Raw genomic sequence first — 19,231 nt, 5'->3', positions numbered from 1 at the left:
CACTAATTTACTTTTATCCCCTATTTAATTGCCTTGAGTGGTGAATTTCCAAAAACTAAAACACGTATCTTTTTAGTTCTAATCGAGAAGTCAAATGCCAATTTTCATAGATGTAGCTTCAAAAGTGTTTTAGTAATTCCTTAATAATGTTTTATTTCAAAAAAATCTTTCACCTACAGTTTTACACCCTTAAGGGATTAATTCATAAAAATGCTGAAACACGTATCTTTTTTATTTCTGGCAGAGGAACAAAATACCAATCTTCGTAGTTCTGGCTTCGGAATTGTATTAAGAGCGACATACTTTCAAAAAGCCTTTCATCCCCTATTTCACCCCCCTGGGAGTTCAATTTCTAACAATCCTTCTTAAACGATGCTTACAGTATAATATCCCACCTTCTCCAAATTTCAAATTTATATCCTTAGCGAGCTGGGAAATGATGAGTCGATGAATCAGTGTGGCCCTGTTTCACCCCCTTAGAGGCTGAATTTAAAAAAAAGTTAAATACTTATCTTTTTGTTTCTAACAGGGAAGCCAAATACATATTTTCGTAGATTTAGCTCCAGAAATGCTTGCGTAATGAAATATTCATATAAAACTTATCATCCCCTATTTCATGCCCATAAGGGTTGAATTTCGAAAAACAGTGAAATACCTATTTTTTTTATTTCCAGCGAAGAATTAAACTGAAATTTTCATGGATTTAGCTTTTCACAATGAAATATCGTCATAAAACGTTTTGTCCTTTTTTGCACCCCCTTAGGTGTTGAATTTACAAAAACACAGAAACACTTATTTTTATTTATAACCTGTAAGTCAAATACCAGTATTCATAGATTTAGCTTTAAAAATTCTGTAGTAATTCTTTCATAATGATTTATATTTAAAAACTTTCACTCCCATACGAGTGAAATTTCCAAAAATGATGGAAGACCTATTCCTTTCTTCTGCCCCAGAAACCAAATACCAATTTTTGTAAGACTAGCTTCAAAACTGCCTGAAGAGCGACTAATTTTTAAAAAATCTTTCATCCCCTATTTCACCCCTTGGGAGTGTAATTTCGAAACATCCCCTTTTCACAGGCTCTTACGGTATAAGATCGATACCCTCTCCAAATTTCAAATCCTTAGTGGTTTGAGCTGGGCGATCTTGAGTCGGAGAGTCAATGAGTCAGTCAGTCAGGACATGAGATTATTATTATTATTATTATTATTATTATTAAAAACAATGAAGTGTGGAATTTGCAACTGAATACGGATTACTTTGAGGCAAACAGAATACTGATAGAGAGGCATTGTGCAGGCATCATCTGACTTTTACGAAGTACGCGTGAGATGGCAGACATTGGTGGTTGCTAACATCACAGTAGACCAATAGGCTTGTATCAGCGGTGACTCTGATCGGCATCGCTTACAATAATTACCAAAGTCTCGAGTGGCCTTCCAGCAGACGCTAGAGTGCGTGACTCATTGGCCAAACGACAAGAATTCAAATTATTCCACAGGAAATCTGAATGTTTCCTCTCTCTTAACGCACTCTATTAAAAAGCAAACAATAGCCGGAAGAAATGTTCAGTCTTAATGCATTCCAGAGTATTGTTCCCTTTGAAAGTATGTACTCAATCTTAAAACTGCGTGTCGTGTTTGGCAGCAAACTTTATACTCATTAGTGGGTATGATGTCAGGTTTGAGGTCATGATTTAAATTTGCTCAAGGGAAATTTCCATTGAAACATGTGGTACTGAAAATTACATCTGCCAATGAAATTATGTTGTATGTTCGGATGCAGTGATTGACGCCGGCACGGGCGCGTGTTGCAGCTGGACTGGAGGTCGCTGCTAGAGGCGGTGTTCTCGGCCAACTTCTCGGACTCTGAGCTGTTCTACGTGGCGGCTCCGGATTACCTGTCCCGTCTGCACAGCACCTTGATCCGATTCTCCAAGAGGTAAGTAAGGACCTGCTCTTTTAATCAGAGGTATTCATCACCAAATGTCCAATACTCTATTAACTACACTGGGGTGACAAATGTCCTGAGATAGATATGCCATATAGTTAAGGCTAACAGGCCATTGACCACCTTCTGTGCGGATGCACACGCATTGACCGAACTCTTACGGGACTCGGTAAGACTGTCTGCCGCGAGTAATGAGTGTAATGGGCAGGGGCACTATAAATGTGTGTGGGCATTAAGTTGGGAGTGTGGGTCTCACGGGGAGCGCGCAAGGGATAAATCCCTGCAGTCGCGCTATCCTCTGTGCCCTCGGTGGCTCAGATGGATAGAGCGTCTGAGATGTAAGCAGGAGATCCCGGGTTCGAGTACGGGTCGGAGCACACATTTTGAACGGTCCCCATTGATGTAGGTCAACGCCTGTCGGCAGCTTAAGGTCTTGATTTAATTATCATATCCTCAGATAGAGATACGCACATATACAGACGGCGGTATTATCGCGGACACAAGGTAAAAAAGCGCACTGAATTTTCGGAGCTGTCATTTGTACTCAGGGGATTCATGTGGAAATGTTTCCTACGTGGCTATGACTTCACGACGGGAATCAACAGACGTTGAACGCGGAAGCATACACCATGTCTCCAGACCACAGTTTTCGCGATTCTGGACAATTCGAGAGAATGATTTGGCCACCAAAATCTCCCGACTTGAACTCCATGGCAGATTTATGGGACATAATCGAGAGGTCAGTTCGTGCAAATATCCTGCATCGGCAACACTTTTGCCACTATGGTCGATTTCAGAGGCAGCACGCTCAGTATTTCTGCAGGGTACTTCCTACGACTCGTTGAGTCCATGCCACGTAGAGCTGCTGCACTACACAGGGCAAAAGGAGATCTGACATTACATTAGAAGATATGCCATTACTCTTGTCACGTCAGTGTACGTTACTAATATCCTTGAACATAAAATTTCACATTTTGCCATTGATCATACAGGGAATAATTTTTAATTTGATGCTTCACGATGAGAAAAAATGGTAACAAGTGTGGGTTAGAGCAGTCATTTCCTACAATGTAGCCCAAAAATCCAGTTGTGTGTCCTCGGAATCTTTCGCGACGGCATACAGGAATAAAACGTTCTCGGTTTTCCAGCCGCGTCAGTTCGAATAAAATCCTAGAGCTTTAGATGGCCATCTCCGCCATCGAAAGCTCGAGGATTTTATTCGAATTGACGTGGCTGGAAAACCGAGAACGTTTTATTCAAAAATCCAGTTTTTTCTATTTATATCGCCGCAGCTATTCATCAAGTAGCGACCACACATTATACAGTTAGAAAGAGGAATTGGGAGTTTTCTTGTTCAGCACTTTTCCTGTGTGTCTGAGATTGGCTCAAAGCTTGAAATAAATTCCTTGAAACTGACTACTATGACATCTCTACGATATGATCACGGTCCAGAACGACCCAGGTGGTAATAGTATGGCGGGAAGTTAAAATTCCAACATGATAATGCGTCACACCTAGGAAAATGGTGGGAAAAACGGACATGTCTTCATTATGGAACCAATTTCAAGCATGTGTATTCACCATGAGCTCTAGAGCCCAACTGACTTAGTTCATATCGTCACCACCAGAGAGCACCGTCGTGTCGTTCATATCGTCACCACCAGAGAGCACCACCGTGACGTCATCCAAGATGGCGTATTTTGGCGGGAAGAAGGTCAATTGTGCTACCTCCACTAATCTAAATGGACTTGTCCTTATTATTTAACCAGTTTCAAGCGTGTGGACTGAGTTTGGACTGCAACTGACTTAATTTATATCCATGCCATCAGAGGTCGCCACCATGATGTCATCCAAGATGGAGACTGTGACATCATTCAAGATGGCTGCACCCAGTGTATCCACCACGTGGCTTGGTACACAGAGGGCGCTGTCTTGACGTCAGCTGATGATGCAAGTACCGTTATCCAAGATGGTGACTTTTTTTTCGTCACTCAGATGACCGGAATTGGCGGTGCACATTCAGTCCTTGCTGAGCAGTCCTTGTCAGACCATCGCCATGTGTTCCATCATCGAGATGAATGTGCAGCTTTCAATAGCTGCCTGACATGTAGACATTCAAGGGAGGACTGTAGCCACAGTTCAGTACATCACGTATGGAAGAGTATGATAATGGAGGAGTGTAGGTGGAATAAGTACGAGAATCCTGTTCAGCAGATTTCGGCAACGCAGAGGGATGGAGCCAGGATGCATATCGTAACTTGCACACGCTCATGCGTCACAGCGGTGTTCTCTCCTGGTGACGATATGAACTGAGTCAGTTGGGCTCCAGAGCTCGTGGCGAACACACATGCTTGAAATTGGTTACATAATAAAGACATGTCCCTTTTTCCTGCCATTTTCCTAGGTGTGACGCATCTCATGTTGGAATTTGAACTTCCCACCATTTTTCAGGGAGAGGGGGGCGTGGCACTTTCCAGGCAAAATTAAAAAAATGGTTCAAATGGCTCTGAGCACTATGGGACTCAACTGCTGTGGTCATAAGTCCCCTAGAACCTAGAACTACTTAAACCTAACTAACCTAAGGACAGCACACAACACCCAGCCATCACGAGGCAGAGAAAATCCCTGACCCCGCCGGGAATCGAACCCGGGAACCCGGGCGTGCGAAGCGAGAACGCTACCGCACGACCACGAGATGCGGGCGGCAAAATTAAAACTTCCCCCCCAAAATCCGCCTTCTTGGATGACGTCATCGACGCCATCTTGGATAACTTTACTTTGAGATAGAAAGCCTGTTGTCACAATACTGGTAATTACTGCATCAGTGATGAGTCTCACTGACGTTCATCATCGATCGCCGTAGGTGCTACTGTTAGGCTTAAGCTGGGGGAACTAAAGGTAGTGTGTCACGGTACCAGATAGAGGTATCCTACAGCCGGTGAGTACGTATGATTTACGCTTTCCTTAAGAGAATTTGTAAGAAATATTTTTTATTCAACAACTTTCACAAAATATTCCACAGTGTGAACATATCCCCAACAAATTACGTCACCATATGAATACATTTTGTTGAGATGTTACTGTATCACTTAAAACAAGAAACTGTATGCAGATGTGTTAGAAATAAAACGGGAGTGTTTTCCTTTCCATAAGGGGAGTCTAGATATACATTCGAAGAGATTTTTAAAGTATATTGAGAGATGTTGTAAAACTGACATACTTTCTTTTTGGAAAAAATCCGCGATCAATGATTTTTCAATTAGTTGTTTGGCCGTCTAGCTTTCACACATTTCAAAATTTAAGGCTGGTGTCGGCTCGACAGACCCATCGTCGCACCTGAGTAAATTGACTACAAGCTAAATTGTAAAATTGTACAGGACGTTTGGCTGTTATAAGTACAAACGAAAAGGGCGATAAAAGTGTATAATCCTAATACACATAGGTCCGGAAAGCAATAGTTTCTCCGAGACGACGTATGCACAAGCGCAGTCACGCCAGTGTTATAATACTATTAATGATTAAGCCTGCGTTTATTTCGTGTCACTACAAATGTAGCGTAAATTACATACAGATGAACTGACGTCGTTTGATTTTATCTTCACTAATGGTATCTAAGAAGTGGTAAATAATATTTCCACAACAAACGTATATTTCTTCCCTCGCCAGTACCACGATCTCCCAGGTGTCTCGACTAGCACCCGCAGCAATTTGTGTACTTCAAATTTTTTGATAGTGACGATGATCTCCGGGAACCCATTGTGGACGTTTGTCAACGAACCAGGAAGACGCCTGGGAGCTTTGAACGCGTGCCTGCATCGAGGAGGGGTCGCGCTGAAGCCTGTCATCAGACGAACGACGTCCTTGTGGCATACGTGTTGTAAATCTTATCTCCATTTTGGACCCTCGGAAACTCTGTTATAAACTGTTCATATGCGAAGTCGTGATATGTAGTTTAAATGTAGGCGGACAACAAAATTTGCTATTGAGAGATATGTCACTTGGAACAATATCTACGTCGATTTTTCATCTTATGGTGACAACACACCGGTATCCGATCAAATTTAGACATTTACTTGCAGCAGGCTTCAAAATCCGTGCGTGTCGGCAATGTTTTTTAGGAGTCTTGTATTTATTTGCAGCGTAAAAATACTGTTAACAGGACGGCAATTTCAAGTGCCTGAAGAATTTTTCAAACGTTGGATCATAAATGTATCAAGATTTAACAAGACAGGGGATAGAAGGTTTGATATGTAGATTCTAAAGACGAGGAGAAGTATAGTTCTATGGCGAAGTAGATCTGTCGCAAATTTTTTTTACCATTTACATGCATAAGTTAAATCTCCTGTGACGTTGAAGTGGTAACACAGGAAAATAAAAAATAGCTAAGACTGGCAAATAATCTGTGGAAGCATAGTGTTTTGATATAATTTCTTGAGTCGCGTAAGATGAGAGATTTTTGTACTCGTATGTCCATCCTTCTGATTAGATAATAAAATTATAAACAGCCGACCAGTTGCAATGGATAAAGAAATTCTTTACCTAGGTTTCGACAAATATAAATTTGTCTTCTTCAGAAGGTAACAATATTACATTAATAAGGACTAATGTAAAATTTTTACCTTCTGAAGAAGACAAATTTATATTTGTCGAAACCTTGGTAAAGAATTTCTTTATCCATTGCAACTGGTCGGCTGTTTATAATTTTATTACGTGAAACCGTTGCTGTTGTGCAGGTATGTTTAAAATACTACTGATTAGAGTTTTGAGGGACTTCGGCCGTCCACATATGTTACATAATGGAACCCCTACAGCTGTCCTTACGATGTTATTTATTATATGGCTACCAGTTTCAACGCCTTACGCCACCATCTTGAGGCTTTAACTTACGTTGACGGGAATAACTACAATCGTAAACGTGATCCGATCAGTGGCCAACATCTGTGAACTGGTTTTCGCAGACTTCCTGTAACAACGACGTTGTGTCTCCAACCAACATGGTTGGTGAAACAACATAGTTATTACAGGTAGTATGCGAAAACCAGTTCATGAATGTTGGTCACTGATGGAAACGTGTTTACGATTGTAGTTAATCCCTTCAGCGTCAATTAAGGCTTGAAGGTAGTGTATTGAAGCACCGAAACTGGTAACCATATAATAAACAACATTGTAAAGACGGCTGTAGGTTTTCCATTTTCTTACATGAATTTTCCGAAAACAGCCAAATAAGAATCAGCGGTAAAGACCCAGGAGCGCTTTCCAGAGGAGGGGGGGCACAAAATATACGCTGTGAATTTTGTTGTGCTGCCCTTCACACATTACGTTGCGTTAAACGATAATCACTAGCGCTATTATTATTTCACTCCAGTCTGAATTACTGAATGTCGTGGTTATCGTGACGCGCACGAGCTTTTCAGGTCACAATGTCAGGATAGGTATCGCAAAATTGGCGCGGCTGCCTCCCACTCATGCAAGCGGATCCGCGCTTCTAAGGGTTAAAAGCGATATAAAAACACGCTAAAAACGGCCAGCACACTTATAATCTACGAAAGTGCTTAAATCGTCTCCTTTTATCTGTTGCTGTGCATATTCTGTAATCTCACCTAACTGTGCAGTACTGTATTGTACACGTACGCATTGGAGGTCTTAACTGCCGTATTCAGGCTCAACTTTAAATATATCTCCAGGAGTTTAAGTCCTTCAGTATCCTGAACATGCCTGCTTTTTCATAAGCAATGAGAATTGAACGTCTTCTGTTTTTTAGTAACGGAAGTGTTATCAATCTGGGCGATACTGCTGTGCTTTGGAGTTCCTTCAGACCACCTGGTTGCGTGCAGAACCACTAATAACGATAACCACTTATGCGCCGTTTCCTGTACGACGACTTGCTTCTCTGTCACAGATGGTATCACATCAGTAACTTCTCATGTATCGAAAATTCGTCGCAAGACAAGAGGAATCTTTTTGTAATTCACTTTAAAATGTACACCTACATCTCTGCTGACATACTACTGTAGTGATTTTGTTTTGAGACTGACGCCTAGAGAGTAGGCACCCACAAAAACCCGAGTGTCTCACAAGATGTCACGTAACAAGGCGCACTTTTTTTTTTTTTTTTCTTTTTTTTTTTTTTTTTTTTTTTTTTTTTTTTTTTTTTTTTTTTTTAAATTAGCTTTTGGTTTGAAGGCCATACGGCAACGCCTTAGATTTAAACAGGTTACAGCCTTCCCCAAACAGTCGCAGCTGGCCGAAAAGCACATCTGACAACATCTGTATAAGTTCTGGATGCACCACCGAAACATATTTGCTCCCCTTGTGGCAGTCATGAAGTCTACGTCCACTTAGGAGTGGGGCAACTCACGTAGATACATAGATACAAAGCAAGAAACAAAAATCACATTATGCGTGATCAGGTGATTACGAGGGTATGGCAAAACAGTGACCTGTTGTCTTGCTGGTTCTTCTTGGAGGAGGACAGAGCGAAGGGCAGGGGCGTCGTCGTGTAGCAACAGCCAACTCTTCCCACGCCAAAACTCAGGACTCTAGTGACGAAGTGAACCGCGTAAATGGACAAGAATGTCCTTGTAGCGGATTTTGTTTACCATTTCACCGTCTGGGATGAATTCCATATGAACAATTCCAGTTTTATCAAAAAACAGTTCAATCAGCGCCTGGTCTTTGTACTTGTTGTTGCGTTTCTGTTCTACCGCGACAATATTGGCGTTTTTCAGGTGGCGGATTGTCGCTTCACTTGCGGATCGTACAGCAACTACCGTGGTTTACCTCCAGTTATGATCTGGTTCAGAAATGCCGACACTGCTGATCAGGTCCTCACTAAGCGTCACGCAATAGTCGCTTTGTTCTTGCGTCAGAATATTGGCACATCGTGTTGAGAAACATGCGACATGCTGAGGTCATTAGTCAGAATATTGTAGCACCTACCACGGCTGGCTCTACTGTTACTACGAGATTGTCTGTTGTTTGGGAGCGGTTGGCGCGCTCAGCATTGCAACCTCTTCAATCTTGCTTTCAGCTCGAACCGTTTGCCGCCAACTAGTACGCACATCGTCCGCCAAACTGCCCGGCCGGCCGAAGTGGCCGTGCGGTTAAAGGCGCTGCAGTCTGGAACCGCAAGACCGCTACGGTCGCAGGTTCGAATCCTGCCTCGGGCATGGATGTTTGTGATGTCCTTAGGTTAGTTAGGTTTAACTAGTTCTAAGTTCTAGGGGACTAATGACCTCAGCAGTTGAGTCCCATAGTGCTCAGAGCCATTTGAACCATTCCAAACTGCCCTTCGCGAAAAACATCGGAGCCGCCTAGACACAACCCTGCCACTCAGAGTGCCGTCAGCCTAACCTTGCTGCATCATCTGTGTGTCACCGCAGTTGTGATTGCAGTGCTCGCACTCAACCGTCTCTTACTGGGACGAGAAACTTACAAACCAGATACAACAAGTCGCTACCATCTGTGCGCTCTAATGCACCACACCACCGTTATGCGCCCAATCTTATAATTTAACGACCTTACTACGTATTGTTAGTTAATTAGTTAGTTAGCAACACTTAGAGGTATTCTCCTATACATCATAGGCTCTTCATATGTGTGGCCATAGTGTCCCTAGTTACTTCATAATTCATGAGGATACTTTGAGTTCGTGGTTACAACTACAAAAATGGGTGATTTTTTTTCACCAGACGTGTTTCGCTTTTTTGAGGTAAAGCATCATCAGTGGTGATGATTTTTCGGCTGCTTTCTCGCTTACATCGGGAAATGCCGTGTGCCAGCACATCGTTGTTTTTCTGTGTTAGACACTTACAATTTTCGTCTACTTTTTAGATGTTCTGCAGCACTATGCATTTCTCACAACACACATTTATGCACACCTCTGTATTCTACTTGAAGTACGAAAACAAACCGCGAGGGGTAGCCGCGAAATCTGAGGCGCCTTGTCACGGTTCACGTGGCTCCCCCGTTGGAGTTTAGAGTCCTCCATCGGGCATGGTTATGTGTATTGTCCTTAGCGTAAGTTAGTTTAAGTTAGATTAACTAGTGTGTAAGCCTAGGGACCGATGACCTGAGCAGTTCGGTCCCATGGGAACTTACCTCCACCATTAATACGCTTGTTAAAATTACTTTTAAATTACAAGACGAAATATCAGCGCCTGCTGATGCAATGATTAAGGCACAGTCATCTACTAAGGGTGTCTTGCTTCCGACACAGATTGTGTTACGAATGTAATTTCGTCAAGTCAATTTAAAACAGAGAATACTCGTCCACTTGCACGGAATATGTCCTGTAACAACAAGTTGCGATTATTTACACTGACTTATGATCATGCACACAATCACTTGGAGGCGAGGTTAGTATAACAAGGTCCAACTCCACATTAACACAGACGTATTCTTACAATACCAAACATCCAAAAACCAAAAAAAGTACGAACTCTTAACTCTACTTAGATGTGAAGGAGCCGTGACTTGCTGTATTTCAAGCCGGGGTGTTATTGCCTCCAATCGGCACAGGCCGTCTTCGAAGTCCCGTAAAACTGAAGCTTGCAGAGTAGGCCGGGAACTTGCCGAACAGGTTGCACGTGACGTCCGCTGGTCTTCCGCAACTCGCCGTTGCCAATCCTTAAGCCACCGGAGAGATTTGCCCCCGACCGATTTAAACACTCGTGGCTTCTCGAGTCCTGTATCGGAGAGCAGGAGATCCCCAAAACCAACAACTTGCCAATCACGTGCCCTCCGGCCAGCTGTGGTGGCCGAGCGGTTCTAGGCGCTACAGTCTGGAACCGCGCGACCGCTACGGTCGCAGGTTCGAATCCTGCCTCGGTCATGGATGTGTGTCATGTCCTTAGGTTAGTTAGGTTTAAGTAGTTCTAAGTTCTAGGGGACTGATGACCTCAGAAGTTAAGTCCCATAGTGCTCAGAGCCATTTGAACCAGGACCCGCCAAACCAACAACACACGTCTCGACCAAAGATCCGAGCTCCCAACAAATGATCGGATCGATTACGGCAACCCAGGTAGAGAAAGGAGTGCCGTGGCCGCCTAAATTAAAGCCGCCACGGCTCACCTGAAAACTACGGTCATATCTTTCGGCTGTATCGACTTGGCTGTTTTCGTTTTTTACGCCGGCAAACGACAGTAAACCTTAATACTTGACGTAAATTTCAACTTGATGTCTCTACCCGTTTCTGAGAAACGGGCGTCTTAACAGTCGGTCAGACAGACAGACAAAGTGATCCTGTAAGTGATCCGTTTTTACCGATTGAAGCACGAAGCCCTAAAATTACTTTTCTATAGAAAAATAGTACACATAATGGCTGTTGGGTGTATATTAAGTTTCTAGAACTTGTACGTTGAAATCGTAACGCAGCATGCCAAGAAGATGTCAAGTGCAAATCATCTTAATCTTTCTGACTTCGCAAAACATCGAGTCATCGGTAAGATGGATGTTAGAATATCACAGCGACAGATCGCACTGACTGTTGGCTGTCGTGTAATGACTGCAGAACGAGTGATCACGAGATGGATTTAACGACAATAGTATGGCAAGAAAAATAGGACGGATCCTTCCAGCACCACCCTAATTCTGCTGGACTGGCTCTGGCGAACAGATGTATGATCATTTCTGAAGTACGGGCAGATGTTACATCCAGCGCGCCGAAAGAACCGTCGGAAACAGATTACTGGAAGCTGAGTTGAGATTTCATCCTGCGCGAACATCATGCCAGAGACAACAGACTCTTGCATGGTGCTGAACCAGAGTCAGTTGGGGCACAGAACAACATTCTATTATGTTAATGATAAGTCTCCCTTCTGTCTGTGGTAACCAGATCGAAACGAACCCGTCTGTAGGCGACATAGTAACATCCAGAAAGCACCGAATCTCGAGATCAATGGAAGTGCTTTAACACTCGTTGTATGATTCTTCAGATATGCACCAGGTTAGCCGAGAGCACTAATGCGTTGCTTCCTGGACTCGGGTGGGCGCGCCGGCCCCGGATCGAATGCGCCCTGCGGATTAACGAGGAGGGCCGCTGTTCTGGCCAGCCAGGCTGTGGTTTTTAGACGGTTTTCCACATCCCACTAAGTGAATACCGGGCTGGCCCCCACGTCCCGCCTCAGTTACACTGAAATGCCTGGGCTAGCAGGCCAGAGCGGGTTAGGTTGTGGAAAGCGGCCAAAATGAGGTTGCAGTCAGTTGCAATCAACATACAAATTTTATTTGTCCACACAAAATATTACACAAGAATGCAAAACACTTCAGGTTGTAATGGATCTCCTTTGATTAACTTTAGATTGGCTGAAGGCCACACTCAAAATCCAAGACGCAAGGCCTAAGTAAGAAATTGATATAGAAGTTTCTTCTGGAGGTGTCACCCAAAAATATTTTCTAAATCTTCAATGTAAACATGCTGAAGGCCTTAGCATTTTAATTTTTATGGAACTCGGCTGGAGGTCGCATTTTAAGCAATAAGAAGTGTTTCAATCCAACGGCAGAAGGACTAATCTTAAAACAGTTGAAGCAAATTCGGCTGAAGGCACCATACAAAACATTACAACCGTATGCCTTAAGGGCAAGACAAGAACATTAATTCAGGATATATAAAAGCCGGCTGAAGGCCGCACATCAGCCAAATAACTAAATCTCAAACAGGGAAGTTACTATATAACAGACACGGAACGGCGCTCAGAAGTTCCAAGGGTCGGTATGGAATTGTAACAGTAACGCCCGTTTAGGCGAGACTAGCAGCCTGACCAACAGTCTCTTAATCGGAAGGCAACCCAACCGACAGACAGCCAACGAACCAACCAACTATCTGATTTCGGTCACCAGACATTACAGGCACTACAACCAAAATGCCAGCGAGGCGAAGAGACGAGTAACACTCGTCTTCAAATATTGTGTTGATAAGCCAAGGCACAATAACTACTGACATACACGAACATCGCAACGGCTGTGGAACTACACGCTGTGGCGGACAGCATCAACACTGTAAGAAAACACTCACTCGCGTTCTGTCGCAACCGACCACCTGGCTCCTGCAGTACGCAGACAGCATTACAGCATTTAAAGCTTTGCTCAGTCGAACTGACACTGGGTGGTTAGTGTTCCACGAAACAATGCCTCCAGAACTCGAACACTCGTTAAACGAATCACTGATTAACACCTAGAACAAATCACAGGTGGACAGACACATAAAACCGAAAGACGGTAGGTGACAAAACACACGTCGTCTGACCAGACGACCGACCAAAAACCAACCAAGGTCGTTGACACTCAAACCATGTGTGTCAGCAACGGTCGGGTGAGTCTCGACTATCCGGAGCTCACTGCAGCACCAACCCGACTCAACCCGATGTCCGTCCGGAACTGGGAGACACGCCGATCCGGTCACACTGGCTCGGACCCAATCATGCAGAAGTAATTCTTACCCATTGGCCACGACGTCTCCGCACAAGAAGGAACCGAGCCACGTCCAGCAAGATGAGCCAGTGACGAGGCCCCAGAAACGGCCAAAAGACCAAACACACGTGGCCCAAAGAGGCGACCAATTGAACGACCGACCTGTGGTCTATACCGCTGCTTTCTCCGTCCGTCGGACAGTTCATCCTGTGTCAGCGAGTACAGGCTGTCCGCGCCTCCCTAACGTTCCGTCCCAGACTGCTGCTACGTCCCGACTGCACTTCTGCCGCGTTCCAACTACTCCAGGTCCGAACTCCTCCAACTGCGTACCAGACACACGACGACCCGGAAATACTATCGGTCGCTCCAGAGATGGTACGACACTGCACTGCTGCTGCCGCTCACGGGCAAGCAAGGCAGGAAATTAGTGACGCCAGTAAATGGAATAAGAAACGAGACGGCAGTATCGTAATAGAAGATAACAAACAATAAATCTACATCTACATCTACATTTATACTCCGCAAGCCACCCAACGGTGTGTGGCGGAGGGCACTTTACGTGCCACTGTCATTACCTCCCTTCCTGTTCCAGTCGCGTATGGTTCGCGGGAAGAACGACTGCCGGAATGTCTCCGTGCGCGCTCGAATCTCTCTAATTTTACATTCGTGATCTCCTCGGGAGGTATAAGTAGGGGAAAGCAATATATTCAATACCTCATCCAGAAACGCACCCTCTCGAAACCTGGACAGCAAGCTACACCCCGATGCAGAGCACCTCTCTTGCAGAGTCTGCCACTTGAGTTTGCTAAACATCTCCGTAACGCTATCACGCTTACCAAATAACCCTGTGACGAAACGCGCCGCTCTTCTTTGGATCGTCTCCAACTCCTCCGTCAACCCGACCTGGTACGGATCCCACACTGATGAGCAATACTCAAGTATAGGTCGAACGAGCATTTTGTAAGCCACCTCCTTTGTTGATGGACTACATTTTCTAAGGCCTCTCCCAATGAATCTCCACTTGGTACCCGCCTTACCAACAATTAATTTTATATGATCATTCCACTTCAAATTGTTCCGCACGCATACTCCCATGAACACGAGCCGTGCACGGCTCATACACGTCTCACAGACATTTGAAACACGTTCGCACTATTCCACGGTTTACACTAGCCGCAGACAGCTGGGGTACACCAATTCCGTCCCAGGGGGTATGGGTTGGCGGCAGGAAGGGCATCCGGCCACCCTTTAAAATTAGCCATGCGAAATCCGTACTTAACCCTGGCGTCCGTGCGCACGATACGGGGCAAAGGCAGTAGCAAAAGAAGAAGAAGAGGTATGATTCTTCAGATAGTTTGATAAATATCGGGCTGGTGCATTAAGTGTAACATTTTCTATTTCCATCAGTGTGTGATGACACCTAGAACAAAGTTTACGCATTTCTCAGACAGATGGCGTAAATGACCTCCCACCCACAGCTAAGCTGGAGGCTGTGGAGACAGGAAGAACAATCGGCCACAAAGTTAAAATGATTAAAAGTAAATTTTCCAAATCATGAAAAGAGCGGATGTTGTACTATAGATAAACGCTGGGACAGGGAAGTGTCCGTCCTTTGAAGGACTTGACAAGATTTTCCTCTTTTGTATCTACTTTTGTTATGCTATGAGACTATAGAAAATACTGGCACGATTTAGCTAAAATATGAGCTTGTCTTGAATTAGAAAAGAGAGGCTGTTTTTATGGGCTATAATCTGCTTGCTAGCGGACACAAACGAATTTAGAAGAACATGACCAGTTTTTGTTGTTGCCGTGTCGTTGTTCACTCGGTGAATAGTCAGAGTGGAAGGCGTTGTGAACAAATACAGCACCACAGAGTGATGTCATGTCGTTGCGGAGCCATACGTAGTAGCTAGCCATATCAGAGATTGCGGAGCACAAGAAATGCACTCACAGAATTGCACCCTCCTTTCTGAGGCCCCCTGCAGTACCTCGGCTCCGAGAACGCTGTAACTCCGATTAATACCCGTCATAGTTTTCCCTATTAATGTGACTCCATGTGCAGTAGTTTACATTAACGTAGAGTTATGCATTAGTACTTCCACAGTTTCAAAAGATGACTACGTAAAAGCTAGAGGACATACAGCAAAATGACACGTATCAGTGAACACAGCATCTCTCCGAGTTTTGATTCGAAGTAAGCGACCTGGCGTAGTTCCACCAGGGGCAGGCGTGTTGAAACACCTGCTCAGTATTGTCACTTCGAATTAGTTTGCGCCTGCAGATAGATAGCTTAGTGAAGAAATCTTCAAAGCGGGCTCTTGTTACGCCATTCATGTTCAAAAATGTTCAAATGTGTGTGAAATCTTTTGGGACTTAACTGCTAAGGCCATCAGTCCCTAAGCTTACACACTACTTAACCTAAAGTATCCTAAGGACAAACACACACACCCATGCCCGAGGGAGGGCTCGAACCTCCGCAATTCATGTGAGTGATTTTAATGGATAGTCCATTTATTGACGTTTCCGGTGTCACAAACTACGCCCATACTGAGCACCAGTAAAGTGGTTTAAAAACTTTGACAGATCCTCTGTCCACTGATACCTGTTGGTTTCTGTGTGTCGTGCAACTTTTCTGCAGTCTTCAGCCGAAAGCGCAGACTTTCTTATGTATAACCCTGTAGTATTTTTCATACTGTTTCGCATCTTACCACGAACGAACCCTAATACGAGATTACAATTACGTGGCACAAATTGTAGTAGTGTCCCGGATTTGGTCTCGAAACTAGAAACTTGCACATTACGAAATGTGCTTTTTCAAACAAACACAGTTTATTTGCTTTCAGAGAAACAAATACAACTAACCGTATGTACACTATTTATTTAATTTACTACTTACATTAGATCGTGGGAGTTCTTCCACCGTTGCCTTCTCCTTTAAGACCTACATCTTTGCTCGGCTTGGTTAGGTACTTCGGCTTGGTTAGGTACATCTACATCATATTCTGCAAGCCACCTAACGGCTTGTGGTAGAGGGTACTTCCGGTACCACTAACTGATCCCTCCTTCTCTGTTCCACATGCGAATGGAAAGTGGTAAGAATGATTAATGGTAAGCGTCTCGAATTTTGTCGTTGTGGTCATTTCGCGAGATGTATGTTGCAGGAAGTAATAATGTCTTCCACATTTTCCAGGGAAATGTTCTCTCGAAATTTCAATAGTTGACCTTTCCGTGATGCACAACGCCTCTATTTTAACGGTTACCACTCAAGTTTGTTGAGCATCTCTGTAACGCTCTCGCGCCAACTAAACGATCCCGTGACTAAATGAGCCTCTCTTCGTTGGACCTTCTCTATCTCTTTTATCAGTCCTACCTAGTAAGAATGAACAGTACTCAAAAATCGGACGAACGGGCATCTTATTAGCCACTTCCTTCGTGAGTGAGTTACATTTCCTAGAGATCCTGTGAAACTCAATCTGGCATCTGCCTTACCTACTGTTTGCCGTATGAGGTAATTCCACTTAAGGCCGCTTGTAATGCAGCAAGTTATTACGAGATAACATTCGTTGCAGTAAAGCACGCAGCCGTCTAGTACGGTGGCTGCAGGATGGCTCATTTTTTAATTTTTTTTTTCAATTTTTAGCTGTGGTCACAGCACAGCTGACGCTGCCTGCCGCCGTGAGAACTGCATAGCGTAACATTCTGTCGATACGAAGATTCATACCCTCTACGAATCTAAATAATCCATATTAGTTATTATCCGATTTTGTTTAAATTTGGTACACAGCCTTTTGTTATTATGGGAATGATGTTGTCAAAATTTTAGATTTTTATTTATTACAGTTCCGGAGATAAAGAGAATTACCTAAAAGTCCTTAAACGTACGCATGTTTTTTAAAACCATGTTAGGAACAATAACAGATCGACTTGTTTTATTATTTGAAGCCATTACATAGTTATCAGTGCATAAAAATCAATTAATTAGAATTTTCTTATCAAAACTTTAGTCACTTTGCATTACGTAATACAAAAATCGGTCAAAATTATTATTTGACTATATTTTGTTGTGTGAGTACGTGAGAATGATTGAGAGAGTCTATGTGGGACATACGTTAAAATTTAATATTTCACTTTACGTAAAACCTTTTACAAACTAACCATGGGAAAGTTACGTTGCAACCACGATTCAGGTGACGTATGTCTTTGTGCGCATGCTTTTGTATAAAAACAGCCAGAATGGAAGTTCTGGCGGAATAAGTTTATTTATCAGTTTGAAGAATATTTCGCACTTTGCTTATTTTAATTAAATATATGCAAGAAATTGAAGTTTTGCTGATATTAATTACTATCAAATTAGTGATTGGATAAGACAAGATTTGCCGCGAGATTGTATAGGGAGGAACGTTCTGATGGGTCGTTTAGATCAACAGCCAATCAGAATTAAGCTGTTCCCATACGAATAGAGGAGTGTGCAGCGAGGAGCGAACCTCGAGAGAGTGGCTTGCTAGCCGGCCTACAGATAACACGATGTTAGATCGCTCCTTAAAAGAAAAAAACTCTGTAAGGTGAGGAAATAGTGAGCTAATTTCGGTTCGAACATATCGTGACTGAAGTTACGAACATTTTAATGAAAGTTTGGTGTTTCTTGCTCTGTATGGAGTGTTTTGGCGAGCACTTCTTACGAAGAAGACCACTGAAACGACCGAATGTTTAACTCGCGAATAGTTGTGGGTCTGCGACTGGTAGAACGTGAAAATTAGTCGGGTCGGACTTGCTAAAATTCTGGCTGCTTTTTGTGTGAATATTTGTTATACAGACGGTGAACTTTCAATGATAACTTTTCACCACATTAAATACGGACTTGACAGCCATTTCATGTGTTTCAATATAGATGAAAAAAACGGAGTTAATCTAATTTTAAACGCTTTTCTGCAAGTAGATTGAATATCCCGAATGCCCGATTTTTTAAACATGAACTTTCAGGAACTGACTTTCAACTAGAGTTACGCGGTCTCTGTGTGGTAGGTATTGGGTGGTGGTTTCATCAACGCTGCTGTACACTGCCTAGCACGTAGCTGCTACCACAGAGTGAAGGGACATTGGCAAGAATCCTGTCGAGGTAGGTTGACTGAACAATAGCGTTAACAACAACACAGACGACCGACCCCACGCCGCCGCACGCTCTAGACACTTTCTCTTATATATTTTACTGAAATTTGTCATCAATGCGCAGTATGTAACGTTTATTTACGTTCGGGATCATCTGCCAGAGCCTGCATCATTCGTCAACTCTTTGTAGGTCATTCTGCAAATCGATACTTTCTTCTGGTGTTGCTACTTTTCTATAGACAACCGCATAATGTGCAGAGAATTCTAAAGAGCTTCCGACGCTTTCTACTGTATCATCTGTAAGTGTCCCGTCACATCTCCTTGGCTTGCTTCGGAAAATATCTTTACATCTGTCGATTTTATCCAGTTAAGGACAACGTGTTGAGTTCTGTACGAAAAGAAGTCTTGAATCCAGTCACAAGTTTGGCTCGATACCCGATAAGCTCGTCTTTTTTTTTTTTCATTAAACGGCAGTGCGGGACGGTACTGATGCCTTCCTGAAGGAACGCGGCATCACCTGAGCGCCATTGTCTACAGCGCTATGTATCTCAGGAAGGAACAGAGCGAGCTGACTTTCGCAAGATCTCTGTTTGCGGGAACCATGTTGATTTTTATAGAAGGGAGTTTCGTTCTCCAAAAGTAATAATTCTTGAGCATCAAACATGTTCCATAATTCTACAACAGATTGAAGTCAACGATGTGCATACATATGACAAAACTGTGTGCGGTGTGTGTGTGTGTGTGTGTGTGTGTGTGTGTGTGT

The 19,231-nt window shown here is 43.4% G+C and overlaps 1 protein-coding gene across 1 annotated transcript in view; it reads left to right on the top strand.

Annotated features, from left to right (window-relative positions):
• Nucleotides 1–19,231, top strand: part of LOC126481921 (endothelin-converting enzyme-like 1) — a 270,679-nt gene that overhangs the window by 187,942 nt on the left and 63,506 nt on the right. The window contains exon 9 of the mRNA XM_050105881.1: nucleotides 1,820–1,944. Coding sequence (XP_049961838.1) covers nucleotides 1,820–1,944 — 125 coding nt within the window. The remainder of the gene's footprint in view (nucleotides 1–1,819; nucleotides 1,945–19,231) is intronic.

Source organism: Schistocerca serialis, chromosome 5 (assembly GCF_023864345.2).
Source record: "Schistocerca serialis cubense isolate TAMUIC-IGC-003099 chromosome 5, iqSchSeri2.2, whole genome shotgun sequence".
In the NCBI taxonomy this organism is placed as follows: domain Eukaryota; kingdom Metazoa; phylum Arthropoda; class Insecta; order Orthoptera; family Acrididae; genus Schistocerca; species Schistocerca serialis.
The sequence above is the reverse complement of the archived record's forward strand: the minus strand, read 5'-3'. Positions and strand labels throughout refer to the sequence as shown.